The 19,835-nt window shown below is 28.0% G+C and overlaps 1 protein-coding gene across 1 annotated transcript in view; it reads right to left on the reverse strand.

The window, feature by feature from the left end:
* Positions 1-19,835, reverse strand: part of LOC127291624 (protein jagged-1-like) — a 436,579-nt gene that overhangs the window by 128,505 nt on the left and 288,239 nt on the right. Inside the window, exon 3 of the mRNA XM_051320822.1 lies at positions 5,081-5,372. Coding sequence (XP_051176779.1) covers positions 5,081-5,372 — 292 coding nt within the window. The remainder of the gene's footprint in view (positions 1-5,080; positions 5,373-19,835) is intronic.

Consider the following 19,835-nt stretch of genomic DNA (forward strand, 5'->3'; position numbering starts at 1 on the left):
TCACGCTGCAGTGAGACATTAATGCTAGAGTCATGCCTTTCTAGACCCAGATTGGATTCGCGACCTCGTGGTAGAAGAGTTACTAGACTTTTGGAATACTCTAGGGATAAAGACTGGGTTCGTTTTAGATTAAATTAGATTACCCGAAAATTTGATTGTTATGGTAAAAACCATAAAAAAGTCATAAAATTTATGGTTCTTTTCGTTTACTGGGTTTGTAAATTTAAATAAATAATACATATATGTGGTAAAATTTTTGTAGCGAACTAAGTGAAAAAAAGTTGATCGGATCGGGCTGTATCTTGCACATAGTTTAGCCCTAGGGGTAAGTAATTTAACCACGAAGTATTGTTACGTTTTTTCAAAAACTGTCGGAGAGGGAGGGGGTTGAATTTTTTTGAAAAATTTAAACAGTGAATTTTTAAAGACTTGTAACTTTTAAACAGAAAGAAGAAAAAAATTGTCCTATATGTTTTCAAAAGGTTTTTTCCTGCTCTTTCGAATGATGCAAAAAAAATTTAAATTTTGACCCTTTTTTGAAAATTAAACATTTTTTCGAATTTTTTTTAAGTTTGGTCCTTTTTATTTTTTTTATTTATTTTTTAAAAGCTAAAAATGTGTATTATCACCACCAAAAATATTAAGTTTTCCTTTTTTGTTATTTTCAAGATATTAATTAATTAATGTTAATAAAAAATGAAATATTTCACAAATAAATAAAGTTATTGCAATCCTGAAGGTACAAATTGAAAGCTGACGTAATTCCGCATCCAACGAGACCTATATGGACTATTTTGGATTAGAGGATTTTTTATAAACAATTTCTATGTTAGCCAATTGTTTATTAACAATCCACTAACCCAAAGTACTTCATATAGGGCTCGTTGGATGCGAAATTTTGTCAACTTTCATTTAGTAATGTCAGAATTACAATACCTTTATTCATTCATTAAATATATGTATAAATTTTTATTAACATTAATTAATTAATTAACTAATATCTCGAAAATAACAAAAGAGGACATCTTAATATTTTTTGAGGTAAAAATGCACATTTTTAACTTAAAAAAAAATAAATTTAAAAAAAAGACCAAACTTAAAAAAAAGTCAAAAAAAATTTTTGATGTTCAGAAAAAAGGGTCAAATTTTAAAATTAGAAAATTTTTTGTACCTATTGAAAGAGCATAAAAAAACATTTGGAAAACATATATGTCAAAATTTTTTTTATTTACTTATATAATATTTACAATTTTTAGTTAATTAATTAAAAATTAAGGTTAATAAAAAATGATATATTTTATAAACAAATAAAGTTATCGTAATTCTGACGTTACTAAATGAATGTTGACATATGTAATTCCGCATCCAACGAGCCCTATATGAAGTACTTTGGATTAGTAAATTGTTAATAAACAATTGACTAACATGGCAATTGTTTATAAAAAATCCAAAATAGTCCATATAGGTCTCGTTGGATGCGGAATTACGTCAACTTTCAGTTGGTACCTTCAGGATTACAATAACTTTATTTATTTGTGAAATATTTCATTTTTTATTGACATTAATAAATTTTTTGTAGTGAAAATACACATTTTTATCTTTCAAAATAAATAAATAAATAAAATAAAAATCGGACAAGTGCGAGTTACACTCGCACTAAAATCGAGGGTTCTGTATTTGAAGAGAACTTAATTGGTATAAAAACAAATGTTTAAAAAATATGTGTTGTATGACAAATAATATGAGTGATACGAAGAGGAACAATTTTCTTGAATTTTACAAAATTGTTCCTCTTTGTATCACTTATTTTATTTGACATACAACATATATTTTTATAACATTTGCTTTTATACCAAATAAGTTCGCATCGAGGTCGTAAAAATTCATGGTTTTTCCTTGACAACGCTATGATAATCAATTCCAATCAGGTTCGCGATATTTTTCCTGTAATCTACACGTGAAAATACATATGTGTACAAAATTTCAGCCCTCCAGATAAATTCGTGTGGCCGCTAAGGGGGGGGGGGTACACGATTTCAAAAAAACTGATATTAATAGGTTTCCGAACCGAGTACGGAACCCTAAAAAGGACCGAAATTTAAAAAATATTCGAAAAAAAGTTTAATTTTCAACTCTCTAAATCTGAATTAGTAAAAATGTTTACTAATTTGAATTAGTGACTCACTTTTTGCTTCTGAAATAGTAAAATTTTACTAATTGTTAGTAAAAGTTACTAATAATTAGTAAAATTTTACTAATTCAGAAGCAAAAAGTGAGTCACTAATTCAAATTAGTAAACATTTTTACTAATTCAGATTTAGAGAGAAAAAAGGATCAAAATTTGTCGACAAATAATTATCAATTTTTGAATTAATTTAGATCTGAAAAAATAAGCTGCTTACTGGAGTACACTCTGCATCTCTGAGGATTCGAACCTCTTTAGTTGCTGCCTAACTCTGAACCAAGGAGTTTAAATTACATCTAATAGATGTCACTTTGCTGATAAAGTCGAATTCTTCAATTTCGTAATTTTCAAAAATCTTAATCAGCGAAAAATATAGTATTTCTATATAAAAATTTATTTAACATTTATTGATTTTGTTGTTTGACATTAAACAAATTATATCAAAGATTTTAAGAATCGATTTATCAAATAATTTTTTTCTTTTAATTAATAATTTTTTATAATTTCATAAATAATAATAGGAATGCATAATATATTTATTTTAACTTTATCTGTGAAGTATAATAAAAAATGATGTAAATAATTAAAAACTAAACAAAGAATTTAAAGGGGGCAGGTGATTCAGAAATATGCAAAGTGAAAGAGGGCGTGGCTTAATAGTCAGTTGTATGAGAATCATACTGACAGAGTGTGAAGCTCATACAATCGTAGTATGTTTGTCTTACATACGTTTGGCGTATGGACTTATTACTGAGAAACTATGAATGTCGTACTGTAATCGCATGAGAAATTTTCATACAGTATGCCTCTTCATACTGTAAAAGCATGTTTTTTCACTCCGTGTAACTGTAGTAAAACCGGTCAAATTACAAGTATATTATGCCTTAACGACCCGCGTGGAAATGAAACTATGGGTAAAATCATAAAAACCAAGTGCGAAATCGATTGCCATGGAAAAAACGATAAGACCCATGGTTTAAACTTTGGCAAAAATCTCAAAAACCATTGCTTATGTCCGTTTCTCATGGTACAATTTCCCATAGGAAATTTTTTTTAATTTAATGGATTTTTAACCATTGCTAAAATCTTGAAAACCATGGGAAAATTAATTTTTTAATTTTGCTAATTTTGGGCCATTGCTAAAAACTTGCCAACCATGGGAAAATATTTTTTAATTTTGCGGATTTTGGACAATGGATAAAAACTTGCGAACCATGGGAAACAATTTTTTAATTTTACGGATTTTGGACCATTGCATAAATCTTGCGAACCATGGGAAATTTGTTTTTTCTTTTTTACGGATTTTGGACAATGGCTAAAAACTTGCGAACCATGGTAAACAATTTTTTAATTTTACGGATTTTTGACCATTTCATAAATCTTGCGAACCATGGGAATTTTTTTTTCTTTTTTACGGATTTTGGACAATGGCTAAAAACTTCTGAACCATGAGAAAATTATTTTGTTTAATTTACGGATTTTTGACCATTGCAAAAATCATGCGAAATATGAAAAATTAATTTTAAAAAATTGCCAATGGTTCGCAAGGTTTTAACCATGCTCCAAAATCCGTAAAAAAGAAAAAAATTTCCCATGGTTCGCAAGATTTTAGCAATGGTTTAAAATCAAAAAAATTATAAAACTTTTTCCCATGGTTTTCAAGATTTTGGGAATGGTTTAAAAACCGTAAATTAAAAAAAAAATTTTCCATGGTTCGAAAGATTTTAACAATGGTAAAAAATCCGTAAATTAAGAAAAATAATTTTGCCATGGTTCGCAACATTTTAGCAATGGTCTAAAATCAGTAAAATTTAAAAAAAATAATTTTTCCATGGTTCGCAAGATTTTATCAAAATCAAAAATTTTTTTTTTTATTTCCCATCGGTTATCAAGACTTTAGCAATGGTCCAAAAACTGTAAATTTAAAAAATCAATTTTCTCATGGTTGGCAAGTTTAGCAATGGTCCAAAATCAGTAAAATTAAAAAAAAAATTTCCAAGGTTTCCAAGATTTCAGCAATGGTTAAAAATCCGTAAAATTAAAAAAAAATTTACCATGGAAAATTGTAGGGGAATAGTGTCAGGGTTGGACACAGTTTTGGTTTTTTGTTTATAAATATTTTGTTTAGATAAATTCAGTCAATTGTGGTATATGGGTGGAAAGATCTACAAAAGAGGAACACTTTTGCTGTTGACCGTAAATTGATTGGTCCAAAATTAAAAAAGTTATAAACATTTAAAAAAAAATCAAGTCAGGGTTGGACTTTTCAGTCAGGGTTGGACACTTTTTGAAAATCGAAACGCATTATTGGTAAAAACGTAAAATAACATTTGTAATGTTTTTTATTCTTATTTTTTCATGTTTATCTTTACTTATTGTTTACAAATTTTAAAGCTTCATCGGATTGCACCGAAGTCACAGGAGACGCTACTTTTGATTCTCCAAAAATGTAATGCCACATAAAGTTAGGTTACACTACTAGAAGATTCGTCACGTACGCACACAGGTGGCGCTAGTGTTCTTATTTAAAAAAAGCCAAGTGTCCAACCCTGACAAGTGTCCAACCCTGACACTATTCCCCTACCATGGGAAACGGACATGAGCAATGATTTTTAAGATTTTTGCCAAGGTTTAAACCATGGGTCTAATCGTATTTACCTTGGCAATCGATTTCGCTCATGGTTTTTATAATTTTACCCATGGTTCCATTTCCATGCGGGGATGAGAAAAAGTGAGGTTTAACATTAAAAAACAAATTTTTTTTAAAAGTGATCTTGAAATTATACAGTTATGTGCAAATCACCCAATAGTGACACTTAAGGATTTCTTAGTCAGATTTAAATTATACTTGCTAGGTGGAAATCAGATATAAACTTTCTCTTTAATATTTCTTACCCGTTTCACAATCAGATCCTTTCCATCCTTGTATACAAATTTTGTCTCCATTTGCATCGCACATATAATGTCCAAAGATGTCGTTCCGGGGTCGACAAAACTTGGTACAAGTTGCATTATAATAGTGGTCTGCACACTGGACCCTCACTTGATATGCTAGGTTTGCATTTTTTCCATGATGATTAAGGGTGTGCCATTTTGGCCCTGGTAAAACAATTCCACTATAAGTCGCTTCTTCGATGACTCCTTCACTTCTTTCGTCTTTTGCTTGTAAAATTAGAGTAAACTGTCTCTGAAAAAAAAATTCATAATTATAACACTCATACTTATTGTCAGCAAAAGAATTTTCTCAATATATTTAAAAAATTATAAAGTTGTGGATGAAAATTTTTTTAAATTAAAATAATATTTATTGAATTAATTCATTTATACTTTCAGGTTAATAAATGTTGTCGATGTATATAATAGTTAAGAAATATAGCATATCAAGATATTTAGTATAGTTTTTCTGCTTAAAATGACAAGTGTTGAACGATCCTCTGCCGTCTATGAGTAAAAGAAATAGCTAATTGTAAGTTTTAGTAAATTTTATTTTTACATAGATAGCCAACAGAGTTATCATGTATGTTTGAAAAAAACTATTTTATTCTAATTATAATTATTTTATCACTCTTCTTTCATTTATGTAATACTTATTCGTAATATCACTATTTATTAATTACACATAGGCACGAGCTTAGATCTTCTGGCGACCTTGTACAATAAAAATAAATTGCACCTTTTAAACACAATACAGTAAGGTTACTGCATGCTTATTCGAATGGCTTGTAACATTACATCGTAAATATACAGTAGACTTAAGTGTAGGTCCTGGTAAGGCAGCACCATCTATATCTGAACTCAAATTTTCCACAGTATTTACTTAAAAACAAGAAAAAAATGCTTTTTCCTTTAGGATAATTGATTATTGTCAAGAAATACGCAGTTAAACCTTTTTTGAGTTAAAATAATGAAAAAATTAATGACGATAAATTAAATATGAGCATATTTTTAACGAAAACTTTAATGATATTTTCTCGAAAATAACAAAAAAGGAATGCATTTTTCATTTGGATAATTAATAAACAATAAAAAAACACCAGCTAAGATTCACTAATAACAAAAATAACAACAAAAATTTTTTTTTAACATAACATTTCGCACTATGTTACTGATTTTGACAGCCATTTGGCAAGTGAAATATTTTTTTTGACAGCAACACCACCAATCTCCTCCCATTGGCAGAATCGCAAAACGTCTTATGACGATTTTTTATTACGATTTTATTTTTTCAGTTATTCAAAACCAACAGAAAAAATATTAAATGAATATATTTAGTAAAAATTTGATTTTTTTAAATTACTTACTGTTTGCTGACAATAATTTTATTTTAACTAGCGATATATTCCTCGCTCGCTCGGTTGAAGTTTTACATTTTTTTTCTTTACGTATTGTAGTTTATTCATATGTATATTTATTTTTTGTTTTAAATTATTATTTCATTATAAATTATAATAATTCAATTTTTAAAATTTTCCAATTACTTTTTTAAAAAAATTTAATTTAATATACCAAAACAAATTTTATATGTCTGTTGACTTAAATTCTGATTTTATTCTATAATATTTATTGTAAATTGTTTCTCTTTTTTCAATTGCTACTAAATGCTATGCAAGGAAAACTGGTGAGGGCCTTACCACTTTTCCTAACGAATACCCTACTTTTTAATATTATATAGTTTTCAAATTTGTAAATCTTTGTGTATATTCTAAAGTTGATAAACCAATTACCATCCCTGCAATAAGTAGACATGTAGATCCAATGCAATATCCTTTAATATATCCTGCAGGAGGAAGTGGTTGGATGCCGAAATTGTTATCAAAAGATCAAAGAAACAATATAACAGCGTTACAGTTTTACTCATTTACACTTAGTGTTACAGATGAGTTTAGACCATTTCTTAATTTAGGTAAATTAAGCCAACAATTTATTGTTGATGCTTTTGTAAAAATTGAAGGTGCAAGATTATATTTCATAAAGAAACAACAGCATATTTGGAGAACTGAATTATACTCTGGATTAATGGATTATTTACAGAAGAGAAAAGAAGAGAAGAAAAATGTTCAAATTGGTAATATGTTTATATTGACATCTAGTTTTACTGGTAGTCCTAGAGCATTACAACAAAATTTTAGTGATGCAATTTGTTTAGTTCAAAAATATGGTAAACCTGATTTGTTTATAATAGTAGGGGAGCCCAATATGTTTTTTAGGATTAACTCGAACGCGGCAGATAAACACAGGGAGAGGTACCTTGCATGTTGTTGAGTACCTCTTCCAAGTATTAACTCTTTTTATCAAGACGTGCGTCTAGGACAGCTCATCAGATTAGTAAAAAAATCGATCGTCGGAAATATCGAAGCGCGTCAGATTAAAGGAAGGTGGGTTAATTACTGACTAAAAAGTGTACATTTAAAAACTCTGACAATTTGAGCGTAACGTAAGGGAGTGGGAGGGTTGTAAATTTGCAAAAAAAACGTTGTCTTGACATTCCCGAGCGCGGTTTAATTTTGTTAATTTGAAGGAAATAACATAAGAATCACGAATAAAATATAATCTGACGATTTCCAGAAGCCGAAGTAATGAAAATCGTCTATGGAGATTAGCGCGCGCATCTCTAGTACAACACGCATTCCCCATTCCGTGGCTCATCTTCCCTTTCAACTTTTTTCCTATTTCTAACTCTCTCGCACCATCTCGATTTCTGACACTGCTCTCCGTCACCATGACACCATTACAGCTGATCACAAAACATCTGGCAGATTAACAATATTCCTTAAAATAATCGTCAGATTTAGGGTTATCATGACTGCAGCATCCAGATGAACCATCTGTTTAAAAATCTGACACGCTCGAGTATTTCAAGATAGCGATTTTTTTTGCATTTTAAAAAATTCGCTACGAGCTTGCGTCACTTCCGAAACGTCAGTCTTTTGAATAGGAGCATTTTTAAGGTTAATTTAACATCTTCCCTAAATATCTGACGCGCTCGAAAAAAAAATTTTTTTTCTACTTTGTATCCATCCGGAGAGCCAACAGAACCAGGCAAACCGTCAGATGAACATACATATATATTCCATGTAATTGTTTTTTTTGCATTTTAAAAAATTTATAGACGCTCCCTCCACCACTAAAAGGGAAAACTTTATAGAACTTTTTATTTTCCTAATCATCTAAACTACAAAATATCTTCATCCCATCGACGCTCGAGTAAATCCCCATTTAACATCGTGGGCTCCCCTACTATAACTATGACATGTAATCCTAAATGGAAAGTAATTACTGATAATATTGAAAAAAATGAAGATGTAATAAATAGGCCAGATATAGTTGCAAGAGTATTTAGACAGAAAGTAAAAGAATTACTTCATGAAATTACTGTGAAAGAAATATTTGGTACTTGTATTGCTTACACATATGTAATAGAATTTCAGAAGAGAGGATTACCGCATATTCACTTATTACTATATTTACATAAAGATGACAAAATAAGAACAGCAGACGATGTCGACAACTTTATTTCAGCAGAAATACCTGATGAAATAACTAATCCACGTTTATTTAATTTAGTAAAGCAATTTATGATTCATGGACCATGTGGCAAACAGAACTTAACTTCTCCTCGTATGAACATAAATACAAACATGTGCACTAAAAATTATCCTAAACAATTTAATGATAATACAGAATTTAATAATACAGGATATCCTATCTTGTGAAATACAATATCCAACAGCAATATGCGAAATTTTTGCCTGCATATGTGTATATCATAATCCAATTAATGCCCGCGAATTTACGATAAATATAAAATGCATTTTTATTTTCCTAAAATGCAACCTGAACAAGGAGAAATATGGGCTCTACAAATAATCAATAACATTTTAACTATAAATACTTTTTCTCTACAAGGTTTCAATTTACCAACATTAGATAATGAAATACATTTTTAAGAGTCTTTTTCAAATTGTAACTTACATTCATCCTATTAATAGAGCGAAAATAAGTGAAAACAGCCAATTTCAAAATTTTTGTCTCCGATTTTGAAGTTATTTACATTTTTTAATAGGTATATGCATATACTTTTACCCCCTAAAATATTTTTCAAAAATATTATATATTTTGGAAATGAGGGGGGGGGGGTGAAAGTTTTGGGTAATGAAATTTTCTTTTTGCTATTACTCGGAAACGAATGAAGATAATTGAGTGAACTTTGTTTTAAATTAAAGCTTAAAGTCTATATTTTCATGTCTAATCAAAGCGCTTGTTGTAAAATTAAAACTTTCAATTGTTATTAACAATTTTTTTAAACAATTGCAATTTAGAATGTGTTCTCAATGTCAGACAAAAATAAGACTAGGCTGATTTGATGCGCAAAACTCTAACGAATAAATTAAAAAAAAGAAAAATGAGTAACCTCCAATATTTAAAAAGTTATGAATATTTTTCTAATGCCGCGCAGGCAGCGGCGAACTCGCTGACGCGCGAGATTAGCTCACCGCTCGCACTTCCAAATAATTGACTATTTTTATAAGTATACGTATACGTTTCTTATCGAGAGTTTCAAAAAATGTATATAAAAATGTAAGAATAAATGTGAAAAGTTTTTAATTTTGCAATTTAAAAATGCCTCGTGCAAATACTTGTTGTAATCCGTTCGATTTTGAAAAACATCTTTCTAAACCTGGTGTTTGTAAAGTGACAAAGAATTTGGATTCAAGATTTCGAGTTCTTCAAAGACATTTTGTTAGCAAGTCGTGTTAAACTTTAATTTATCCAAGGAAAGAAAAAATTAAATTTGTTATACCCGAATTGAAACCAAATAATCAGGAACATGAATTCTTATATATGTATACATTTTTCGAAACTCTCAATAACAAACGTATACAACTTTAGCAGGCTATAAATCGAATTAATAAAAACAAAAGACTAAAGCTTCATTTTTTGTTACCAACTTCATACATATCTGTCAAGCTTGTCAAGACAATATCTATATGATTTCCATTGACTATTTCCCAAGATTTGAAAATTCTTCAATTTATATAAATTAAATATATAAATTAAATATATAAATTAAATATATAATATATAAATTATAAATTAAACAACAAGCGCTTTGATTAGACATGAAAATATAGACTTTAAGCTTTAATTTAAAACAAAGTTCACTCAATTATCTTTATTCGTTTCCTAGTAATAGCAAAAAGAAAATTTCATTACCCAAAACTTTCACCCCTCCTCATTTCCAAAATAAATAAGATTTTTGAAAAATATTTTAGGGGGTAAAAGTATATGCATATACCTATTAAAAAATGTAAATAACTTAAAAATCGGAGACAAAAATTTTGCAATTGGCTGTTTTCACTTATTTTCGATCAATAATATAAATACTTTAACAAAAAATCAAAAATATATATTTGATTCTATCATAGATGCCATTGATAATAATAATGCAAATAGAAATTTTTATATTAATGCTGCTGCAGGTTGTGGTAAAAGTTACTTACTTAATGTATTAATTGAATACTTCAATATGAATAAAATTCAAATTCTTGCTGTAGCATGGACAGGAATAGCAGCAAATTTATTAATAAATGGTAAAACTGTACACACAACATTTAAACTACCGTTAACAATGAATCAGGAAGTAACGTGCAATATAAAACCAAACACAATATACGGCAATAAAATTAAGAATTGTAGTGTCATACTTTGGGATGAAATAACGATGACCTCAAAATATGCTTTTGAAGCAGTAAATAGATTATTAAAAGATTTATGTAATAAAAATAAAAATTTTGGAAACAAAATAATGATTGTTTCTGGAGATTTTAGACAAACATTAACAATTGTTAAACATGGAGGTAGAACACAGACACAGACAGTAAATAACTGTGTTAAAAAAAGTGAATTGTGGTTAAATTTTGAATGTTTAACATTAACTGGAAATCTAAGATTATCAAATATTGATATAAATTTTAACAAATGGTTGTTACATCTAGGAAGTGGAGAATTTAATAATAAATATGAAGAATATAATCATGCAATAAAGTTACCAAATGAAATAATTTGTAATGAAGATATAATTACTGAAATTTATGGAAATGTTATAGACTCCGATGAAGGTGACTTACATGAAAAAGTAATATTAGCTCCACGAAATAATGATGTATTTGAATTAAATAACGAAATTCCTAAAAGAATGAATAGTGAAGTTAAGGAATATTTAAGTGTAGATTCATGTGGAGCAAGTGAATAATAAAAAATAAAAGGCTGCGCTAAAAATTATCGGCTGCGCCTTTCAAAAGTTAAAAAAAATACAATGCTGCGCTGAACAAAAACGGCTGCGCCTTTTAAAAATTTTAAGAAAAAATAAATGGTTGCGCACAGAATAATCGGCTGAGCTTTACAAACAAATATAAATATAAAATTGCTGCGCTGGAAAATCGTGGCTGCGCCTAAAATCAATGTCGTAAAAAACACTTAAAGATTAATTTTTCTAGATAGGTTACTTTTAGTTAATTAATTAATTTTTATAGAATTATGTAAATTTTTTAAACTAATAAAAAGACAGATTCTAAATGAATTTAATAATTAGTTCTTTTACTTAATTAATTACTTTTCATACATTTATGTTTTTTTAAATAATAAAAACAGATTATTTAAATGAATTTGATAAATAGTATTTATTTTCTACCCTTTTAATTAAAAATATAGAAAAAGACAGAAAATAATTTAATATTAAATACAAGTACTATTAGCGTAAAAAAATAAAAAATTGCAAAAAATTTTTTTTGCAAAAAATCGCACACAAAAAATTTGGCACTTTTTTTGAATAGACATGTATGTAAGGCATGTGATTTTAAATTTTGAAGGAAAACTAAATAATTGAAGAGCTCCACGGAATAACGATCTATGGCACAATTGAAAAGTTTGGTTAGGAGCTTTCAAAAAACGTAAATTTTCATGAAATTTGTAATAAGTATGTATATGTAAATTGTTATTTATTACACTTTTGGTAATTATTATTAATTCTATTAGTTAAGGCGTTGTCCGCAGTGGCGAGACAGCCGGTGTGGCGAGACATTAGGATATTTCAGACAGCTGAACTGACTGTGCTGGCACTTCTGGTCTGAATGTCAAGTTTTATTGTGCTTTAACTTTTCCATATGATACATACGTTTTTGATGTACGAAATATCGCTATACTGTTAATAACAGTTTCAAGATATTTTAAAAGTTTTATTTCCCATCGGTATAAGTGATAATATATAAAAATTTCCGGAATTTTCTGAAGGGTTAAATGTTTTGAGTCTTTAGTATTTAAGTTTCCTTCAAAATTTCCAGAGCACTATGAATTATTGTTCGATGCATAGGATTGTACATCGTCATTACCGAAAAATGCTGTTTCTGCATTGGCGAGACACTTGTTGTCGGCAGTGGCTTTTTTATATCTAATAATATTGTACATGTCCTAATGAATTTGATATAATTTTTGTACGTTTTGTCGACAATATTTTTCATAACTATAGTTTAAATTGAAAAAGATGAACAGGAAGAAAAGCTTATTTGTTTTTAATAACTGTGACATGGATTAGGGGCTCACAATCAGAAAAATATTTGCCTGTATTTTTATGATTGAATAAAACAATATTATGATTTAAAGGCATCAATTATTATACTCTTTCTCTTTGATTCCTTTGTTTTTGTTACGTTTGAACGATAAAGACTCTGATTTTAAGATAGTGTCTCGCCACTACGGACGATTTTTTATGTCGGTAGTCGCGAGACATTATCGTAAATCGGCAATAACTTTTTTTCCAATATCTGTTCTGTAACTGTATAAGTTAAATTTGCAGTATAGAGTCACACCTGTCCATGGATATATATACAGACTTGATGTTCTTGAAAATGTGAGTGCTATAACAAAAAAACAAAACGTGTCTCGCCACTACCGACTCTCCCTTACAATAATTCGCTTACAGTTATTAATTTATAAAATTTTTATATTTTTTGAAAGCTCATAACCAAGCTTTTCAATTGTGCCATAGATCGTTATTCCGTGGAGCTCTTCAATTTATAAAAAAAACGAAAAATTTGGTTTTGGTGTCGGTCGGTGTCGGTCGTTTTAGAACTTAATATAATAAGAAAGAAGGAAAACTGAATAATTTATAAAAAAAACGAAAAATTTGGTATGAGGGAAATTGAATATCGCCATAACTTTTTGGAAAAAAATTTTTTTTAGCTCAGATTTATAATAGTGACGTATTTTATGTGCTATTAGCGTAAAAAAATAAAAAATTGCAAATAATTACAAAAATTTTTTTTTGTAAAAAATCGGGCAAAAAAAAATTTGACATTTTTTTATGAATCGACATGTATGTAAGGCATGTGATTTTATTTTTTGAAGGAAAACTGTAAATAATTTGTAAAAGAAAACAAAAAATTTGGTTTTAGTGTCGGATATGAGGGAAATTGAATATCGCCATAACTTTCGGGAAAAAAATTTTTTTAGCTCAGATTTAAAATAGTGACGTATTTTATGTGCTATTAGCGTAAAAAAATACAAAATTGCAAATAATTGCATAAAAATTTTTTTGTAAAAAATCGCGCAAAAAAGAATTTGGCATTTTTTTTATGAATAGACATGTATGCAAGGCATGTGATTTTATATTTTGAAAAAAAACTGTAAATAATTTATAAAAGAAAACGAAAAATTTGGTTTTGGTGTCGGTCATTTTAGAACTTAATATAATAAGAAGGATTATATTAATTTTATCATTTCAATTTTTTTTTGTTTAAGTAATAATTATTTATTTGTATGTTAAACTACAGAAATTAATATATAATTAACCCTTGAAGCACACACAGGGTTTGTGTTATCTTTTAGTTAACCTTAAATTTCTTTAAGAAATTTTAACAATTAGATTTCTTGTGACCTTAAAATAATTGTTTTGTTTCTAGTAATTCGTTCCAATTCTCCCCAAATACAATGCTTTAGTTATTTTTCGTCTAGATGTCGTTAAAAAATAAAAATCACTTTTATTAAGTGGCAAAGAAATGCGTTTTTTAAAAACTGCAATATAGAATTTATTTTTGTTTTATTGTACCACTATTTTAAAAAATATACAGTATCACAGTCACTCGGAGTGTGGTTCGTGTTCACAAAAAGAGGTGTGAGCTCCGAGGATTAAAGTAAACGCTGATTATATTATTATTTTTTAATGTTAACTATGATAAGATTATTCAGAATATTCTTCTTGACTATTACGCGCCATATGCGAATATAGCAGTCGAAACTAATTGAAGCTCCAGCGACCAAAAAGGCTTAGGCTTGACTTTGTTTGGATCCCGCTTAGAGAGTTTCCAGCTATTCCAGGGGCCAATGAAAACCTCGCCTAAGCCCTTTTGGTCGCCAGCGGTTCAATTTATTTAAAAAGTAGTGACTTGAGCAAAAAATAATATAAATAATCAAATTTTCACTAAATATATTTAATTAATCCTTTTTTCTGTTGGTTTTGAATTACTCAAAGAAATAATAACCTAATTAAATTTACAAGAAAATTTGAGGAGCTCAGACTTTTTGGTTGAAGTTATTGCTGAGTAGCAGTGATTTTGGTCTGACAGATGATGTGGCGGAGTGCTTCAAAAAAGTAAGTTGTCTAAAAAATTTAAATATTAATATTTCAAAAAATCCGTACATATTTCGCCAGATAATTATATCACAAACTAAATAAAAAAAACTAAGAGGATCGATTGAAATTTGTGGCAGCTGGAGTGCCCACCAATTTTTTAAATGTAGTTTTGAGAAAAAAAAGGTTAAAGTTTTCTTAACAGTTTGGTCGTGACTAACAATAATTGAATTAAAAATTACCTGTAATCAGTTACGCCTGGTACATATATCATATCATTTCCATGCCAATAAGGTGTACTTTAAGCAAACAAAATTTTTTCTGATTTTTTTTCAATTTCAAAGTGGTGTAACCCCTTTAGGTAAACTTAAAATTTCCGATTTATGTAAGTTTACATATGGTAAGGTCATTGTAAGCTTACACGGTTATGTCACTGTAAACTTACTGCATAAACTTCGACTGTTATTAAGAACTAAATTTCATTAAAATTTATACGCAGTATTTTTCTACGCCACAAATGCCATGTCACGTTTTGTCACGTTTGACCAAGACCCCCCCTACCCCCTAATGCGTGACGTCATATGTGAACGTTGCCATATTTTAATTTTTTCAAATTGAAATTCCCACTTGTGACATTTTTTACTTATTGGACCTTAAAGGGTACTAAAAAAATAATAAAAAAAAATTATTTCGAATTTTTTTTGGTTTCGGAACACCAGGGTTCAAAAGAAAGTTTTTTTTGGAACTTCACATTTTTGTAGATATTTTTATTTTTAAAATTAAAATTTCAACTTGTGACATTTTTCACCTCATGGAAGTTAGAAGGAACTAAGAAAAAAATCAGAAAAAAACTATTTTTGAAATTTTTTTTACTTTTTTGTAAACTTACTTATCAATTTTTAATTTTTTATATTAAAACATTTAATTTATTCTTCATAATCTAAAAAAATCTTGGAAAATCTAAGAGAATATATGTAATAAATGTTTAGCGCGAAACTTTCCTGAACATTTATTTAATCTGGACATTTAAATCTTTACACAATTTTCACTAAACATTGCAATGAAATATTTCGAATATTGTTGTTTTAAAACAACAAAAAAATGCTACACAAATGTTTTTTCTGCAATCATTAAAGCTTATAGGAAATGTCTGAACCATTAATGAAGCTATTAGTGAATGTTATTGCTGAAAATGTAAAATAAATCAAGGATGTCAATTTGTCGGAATCAGGAAAAATTTCGTTGATTAAGAAGGTAAGTATTATGTCTGTCTAATTTTTCGATTTTATCATTTTCTCCCAGTTAACCTTCTTTTCTCTCTGACATTATTGGATTTTCAAAATTTCTTTGATGAAATTGTAATCTATCTAGTAAGACTCAAATATTTTTCTTCAATTTAATATATGGTTATGATTTGTAAGTAAAAAATCTAAGATCCGTTAGATTATGTTGAATGAGACATTACTGTTGTTCTGTTCTTCTCTTCTTCTTCTCAATTCTTCTAAACTTGTATTTTATTTATTTATCGTGCTCTGAAAGTGAGGTCGACTAAAACAATATAAAAGATTATTATTGATTTATATAATTTAATTGTATTTTACATACGTAATCTTTTTTACAGTTTTTCCAAAATCGAAAGAAACCTTACTCCAAAAAATCACATCAAAAGATTATTAGGTTATGGAATAGTAACGAGAATAATATTAAACAAATTGTCAGTGATAGTTTGACTCAAAGAAAACAAGAAATAAATATAACCTTGCCGGCAGAGATTGGAATAAATACAGCAGCCACTTGTGACACGCAAGAAACGATATATGACTACCAGTCGAAAAATCAACGAAGTTTATTATTGCCAGAAGTTTTAAAACAGAAAACACAAAACACAGAAATTGATAACAATAAAAAAAGCAAATGCACCACACTGATTTCAAGTGTTTACAATAAATCTAAAAGTCATGAAGGTATAGTATCATACAGGTTTAGACTTAAATCTAAATTTACAATTACAGGCCTATTTCGAAATGTCTTATTTAAAGTTTAGCAAAATACAGTTAAATCTAATTTCACTTTAATTACTCCAAACAATTTAGTCCACTAATCTAAATTCAAAAATCTAAATAAAAATTGTTTTATTGAAAAACATTTAATAAAAAATCTCAAAATTTATTTTTATTTATTTATAAATCATAACTTTATTATTTATTTTTTATTTAACAAATTTTAAAAATCTCAGGCCTTTTCCATCATTTTCCTAAACATTAAAAAATCCATACCCTTTCCAGAATTCCCACATTCTGTCAGAATCCTGTTATCGGAAGCAACTTTTGCAAATCCTAAAGATTGCAAAATAAATAAGGTTTCATGTAGCATAGAGGATACAAATTTATATGACATTACATTTGAAAATCGCCAAAGGATGGTGCTAAAAAAAATTGCAGAATCTCCTGAAGATATTAAAAATAATGAAATCGCCCAGTGTTTGTCACTCGATGTTTCAGGATATGCAGCAGATGTTAAAGAAAGTGATGAAAAAGTATCATTTGAACATAAGAAATCATATAGGATTTCATGTAGATTATGAAATATCTATATCTAATATTTCACATAGAATTATATACAGGAAACAATATAGGATTTCATATAGGAATTTTCAGTTGGCAGACGACAGTTTATAAAAATTAAAAATCAAATAATATTACTGCAATTAATCTGAAAAGAAAAAAAATTGTGCTTTGCAATACACCTTCTGAGTTAGAGTCTCAGCTTTTATAGTATTCAAGACTCACCTCAACTGTGAGAAAAAAAATTATCACCATCTGGCGGCGTAAGAGTGGAACTATGATGATCTACATCTATATTGGAATCTCCCATATAATTTCCTATATAATTTCCTATATAATTTCCTATATAATTTTCTATATAATTTTCTACATAATTTCTCATATAATTTCCGACTTGGTATCTTAGATGGACAAATAATACAGTGAAATCCACACATGACATCCCACATAAATTCCTACATGATTAATTCTTACATGAGATCCTATGTAGGATCCTATATAGGATTTTATGTAGGATTCTATATAAGATCATACATAAAATTATACATAAAATCCTATATAGGATCTCATGTAAGAATTCATCATACAGGAATATATATAAAAATCCACCCCCACAGCAGCCAATCTTTACTAAAAATTTCGTAAAGATTTCCTTGAAATCTTGGGAATATTTAATTGCAAAGTTTAATGAAAATTGCATAAAGATTTAAATGTCCCACCAAAATAAATATTTGGCGTAAAAGTTGACTAAAAATTTAAATGAAATTTTCAGGAAATGTTCGTCGCGAAAATTGACTGAACATTTAAATTAAATATTCATTAAAAATTTATAGCGAAAGTTGAGTGAAAATGTAATTTAAATATTCAGTCAATTTTTGTGACGAACATTTCCTGAAAATTTAAATTAAATTTTCAGGAAATGTTGGACGGAAATATCTGTAAAAAATACAAAAATAATATTTAAGAAGTATTAATAATAATAATAATAATAATAATAATAATAATAATAATAATAGATAGATAGATAGATCTTTATTATTATTATCAATAAAAAAAATTTACTATCTGGGAATAAAAATAAAATAAATAATATACAAACATTGTTGCTCTGCTTTGATGCTTTGTTTCACATTGAATCAAGCACTGCATGCTTGTTGAGCAAGAACTTTTGAAAATAAATTGTGGGGTGCTGGGGATTGAACCTACGTTCGCCGCGCGCTAGCTAAAGACCCTAACCACTACACTACAGATATCTGGCTGAGAAAAAAAAATCTTCCACAGGCTCTACAACTTGCTGATAGAAAAGTAATCTTAATTATCGAGCTAAAAGGGCGGGCTCATTTAAAAAGGTTTTCACGAAGACATTTGAATATTCTGAATATTCACAATGCAGGTGAATATAAAAATTAAAAGTGAATCGAAATAATACTGTAAAATAATGACTGAAGGTCATGTGAAAAGGTTATTATAAAATTAATTATTTTTTTAAATATTATCTATTAATTAAAAATTCACAAATTTGCGAAAATTAATTTTAAAATTTTTTATTTATTAATAAACAATTATATTAGTATTGTTAAAGACAAGAAGAAGCGTTTTAAAAATAATTAAGAAAATAATTTCAATATACTAAAATAAGAAATGAAAGTGAACACAAAAATTCTATTTTTTAAACATTTAAATCATTTTTAATTATTTTTAATAATCTTGTCGGAAATTATATAGGAAATTATATAGGAAATTCCAATATAGTTGTAGATCATCATAGTTCCAATCTTACGCCGCAAGATAGTGATAATTTTTTTTCTCACAGTTGAGATGAGTCTTGAATACTATAAAAGCTGAGACTCTAACTCAGAAGGTATATTGCAAAGCACAATTTTTTTTCTTTTCAGATTAATTGCAGTAATATTATTTGATTTTTAATTTTTATAAACTGTCGTCTGCCAACTGAAAATTCCTATATGAAATCCTATATTGTTTCCTGTATATAATTCTATGTGAAATATTAGATATAGATATTTCATAATCTACATGAAATCCTATATGATTTCTTATGTTCAAATCAATCATATATATGATCCCACGTGAGGATTTTTAATATGATTTCATGGTAGATTTTTTGTAATAATTTTTTATTCAAGAATCGAAAAAAGATTTGATGTATGATTTGATATAAGAAAATTTCTGGTTAAGGATTGAGCAATGAATTTTAGTATGTTTTTTAATGAGAAAACACGAAGAAAATTGACATAAGAAATTGAAGGAAAAAATGGGACCAGAAAAAATTGTAGGATTTCACATAGGAATTTACATAATTTATTACTTAAGAATACGTTTATAAGAATTTACATCGAATCTTACTTCAAATCATGTCTCAATTTCCTATATGATTTTTCATAAGATCCTATATAGTTTCTTACATGACACATAGGATTTTATGTGGATTTTAATATATGAA

Source organism: Leptopilina boulardi, unplaced genomic scaffold (genome assembly GCF_019393585.1).
Source record: "Leptopilina boulardi isolate dan_hultmark-lab unplaced genomic scaffold, ZJU_Lbou_2.1 LbouV2_149, whole genome shotgun sequence".
NCBI lineage: Eukaryota > Metazoa > Arthropoda > Insecta > Hymenoptera > Figitidae > Leptopilina > Leptopilina boulardi.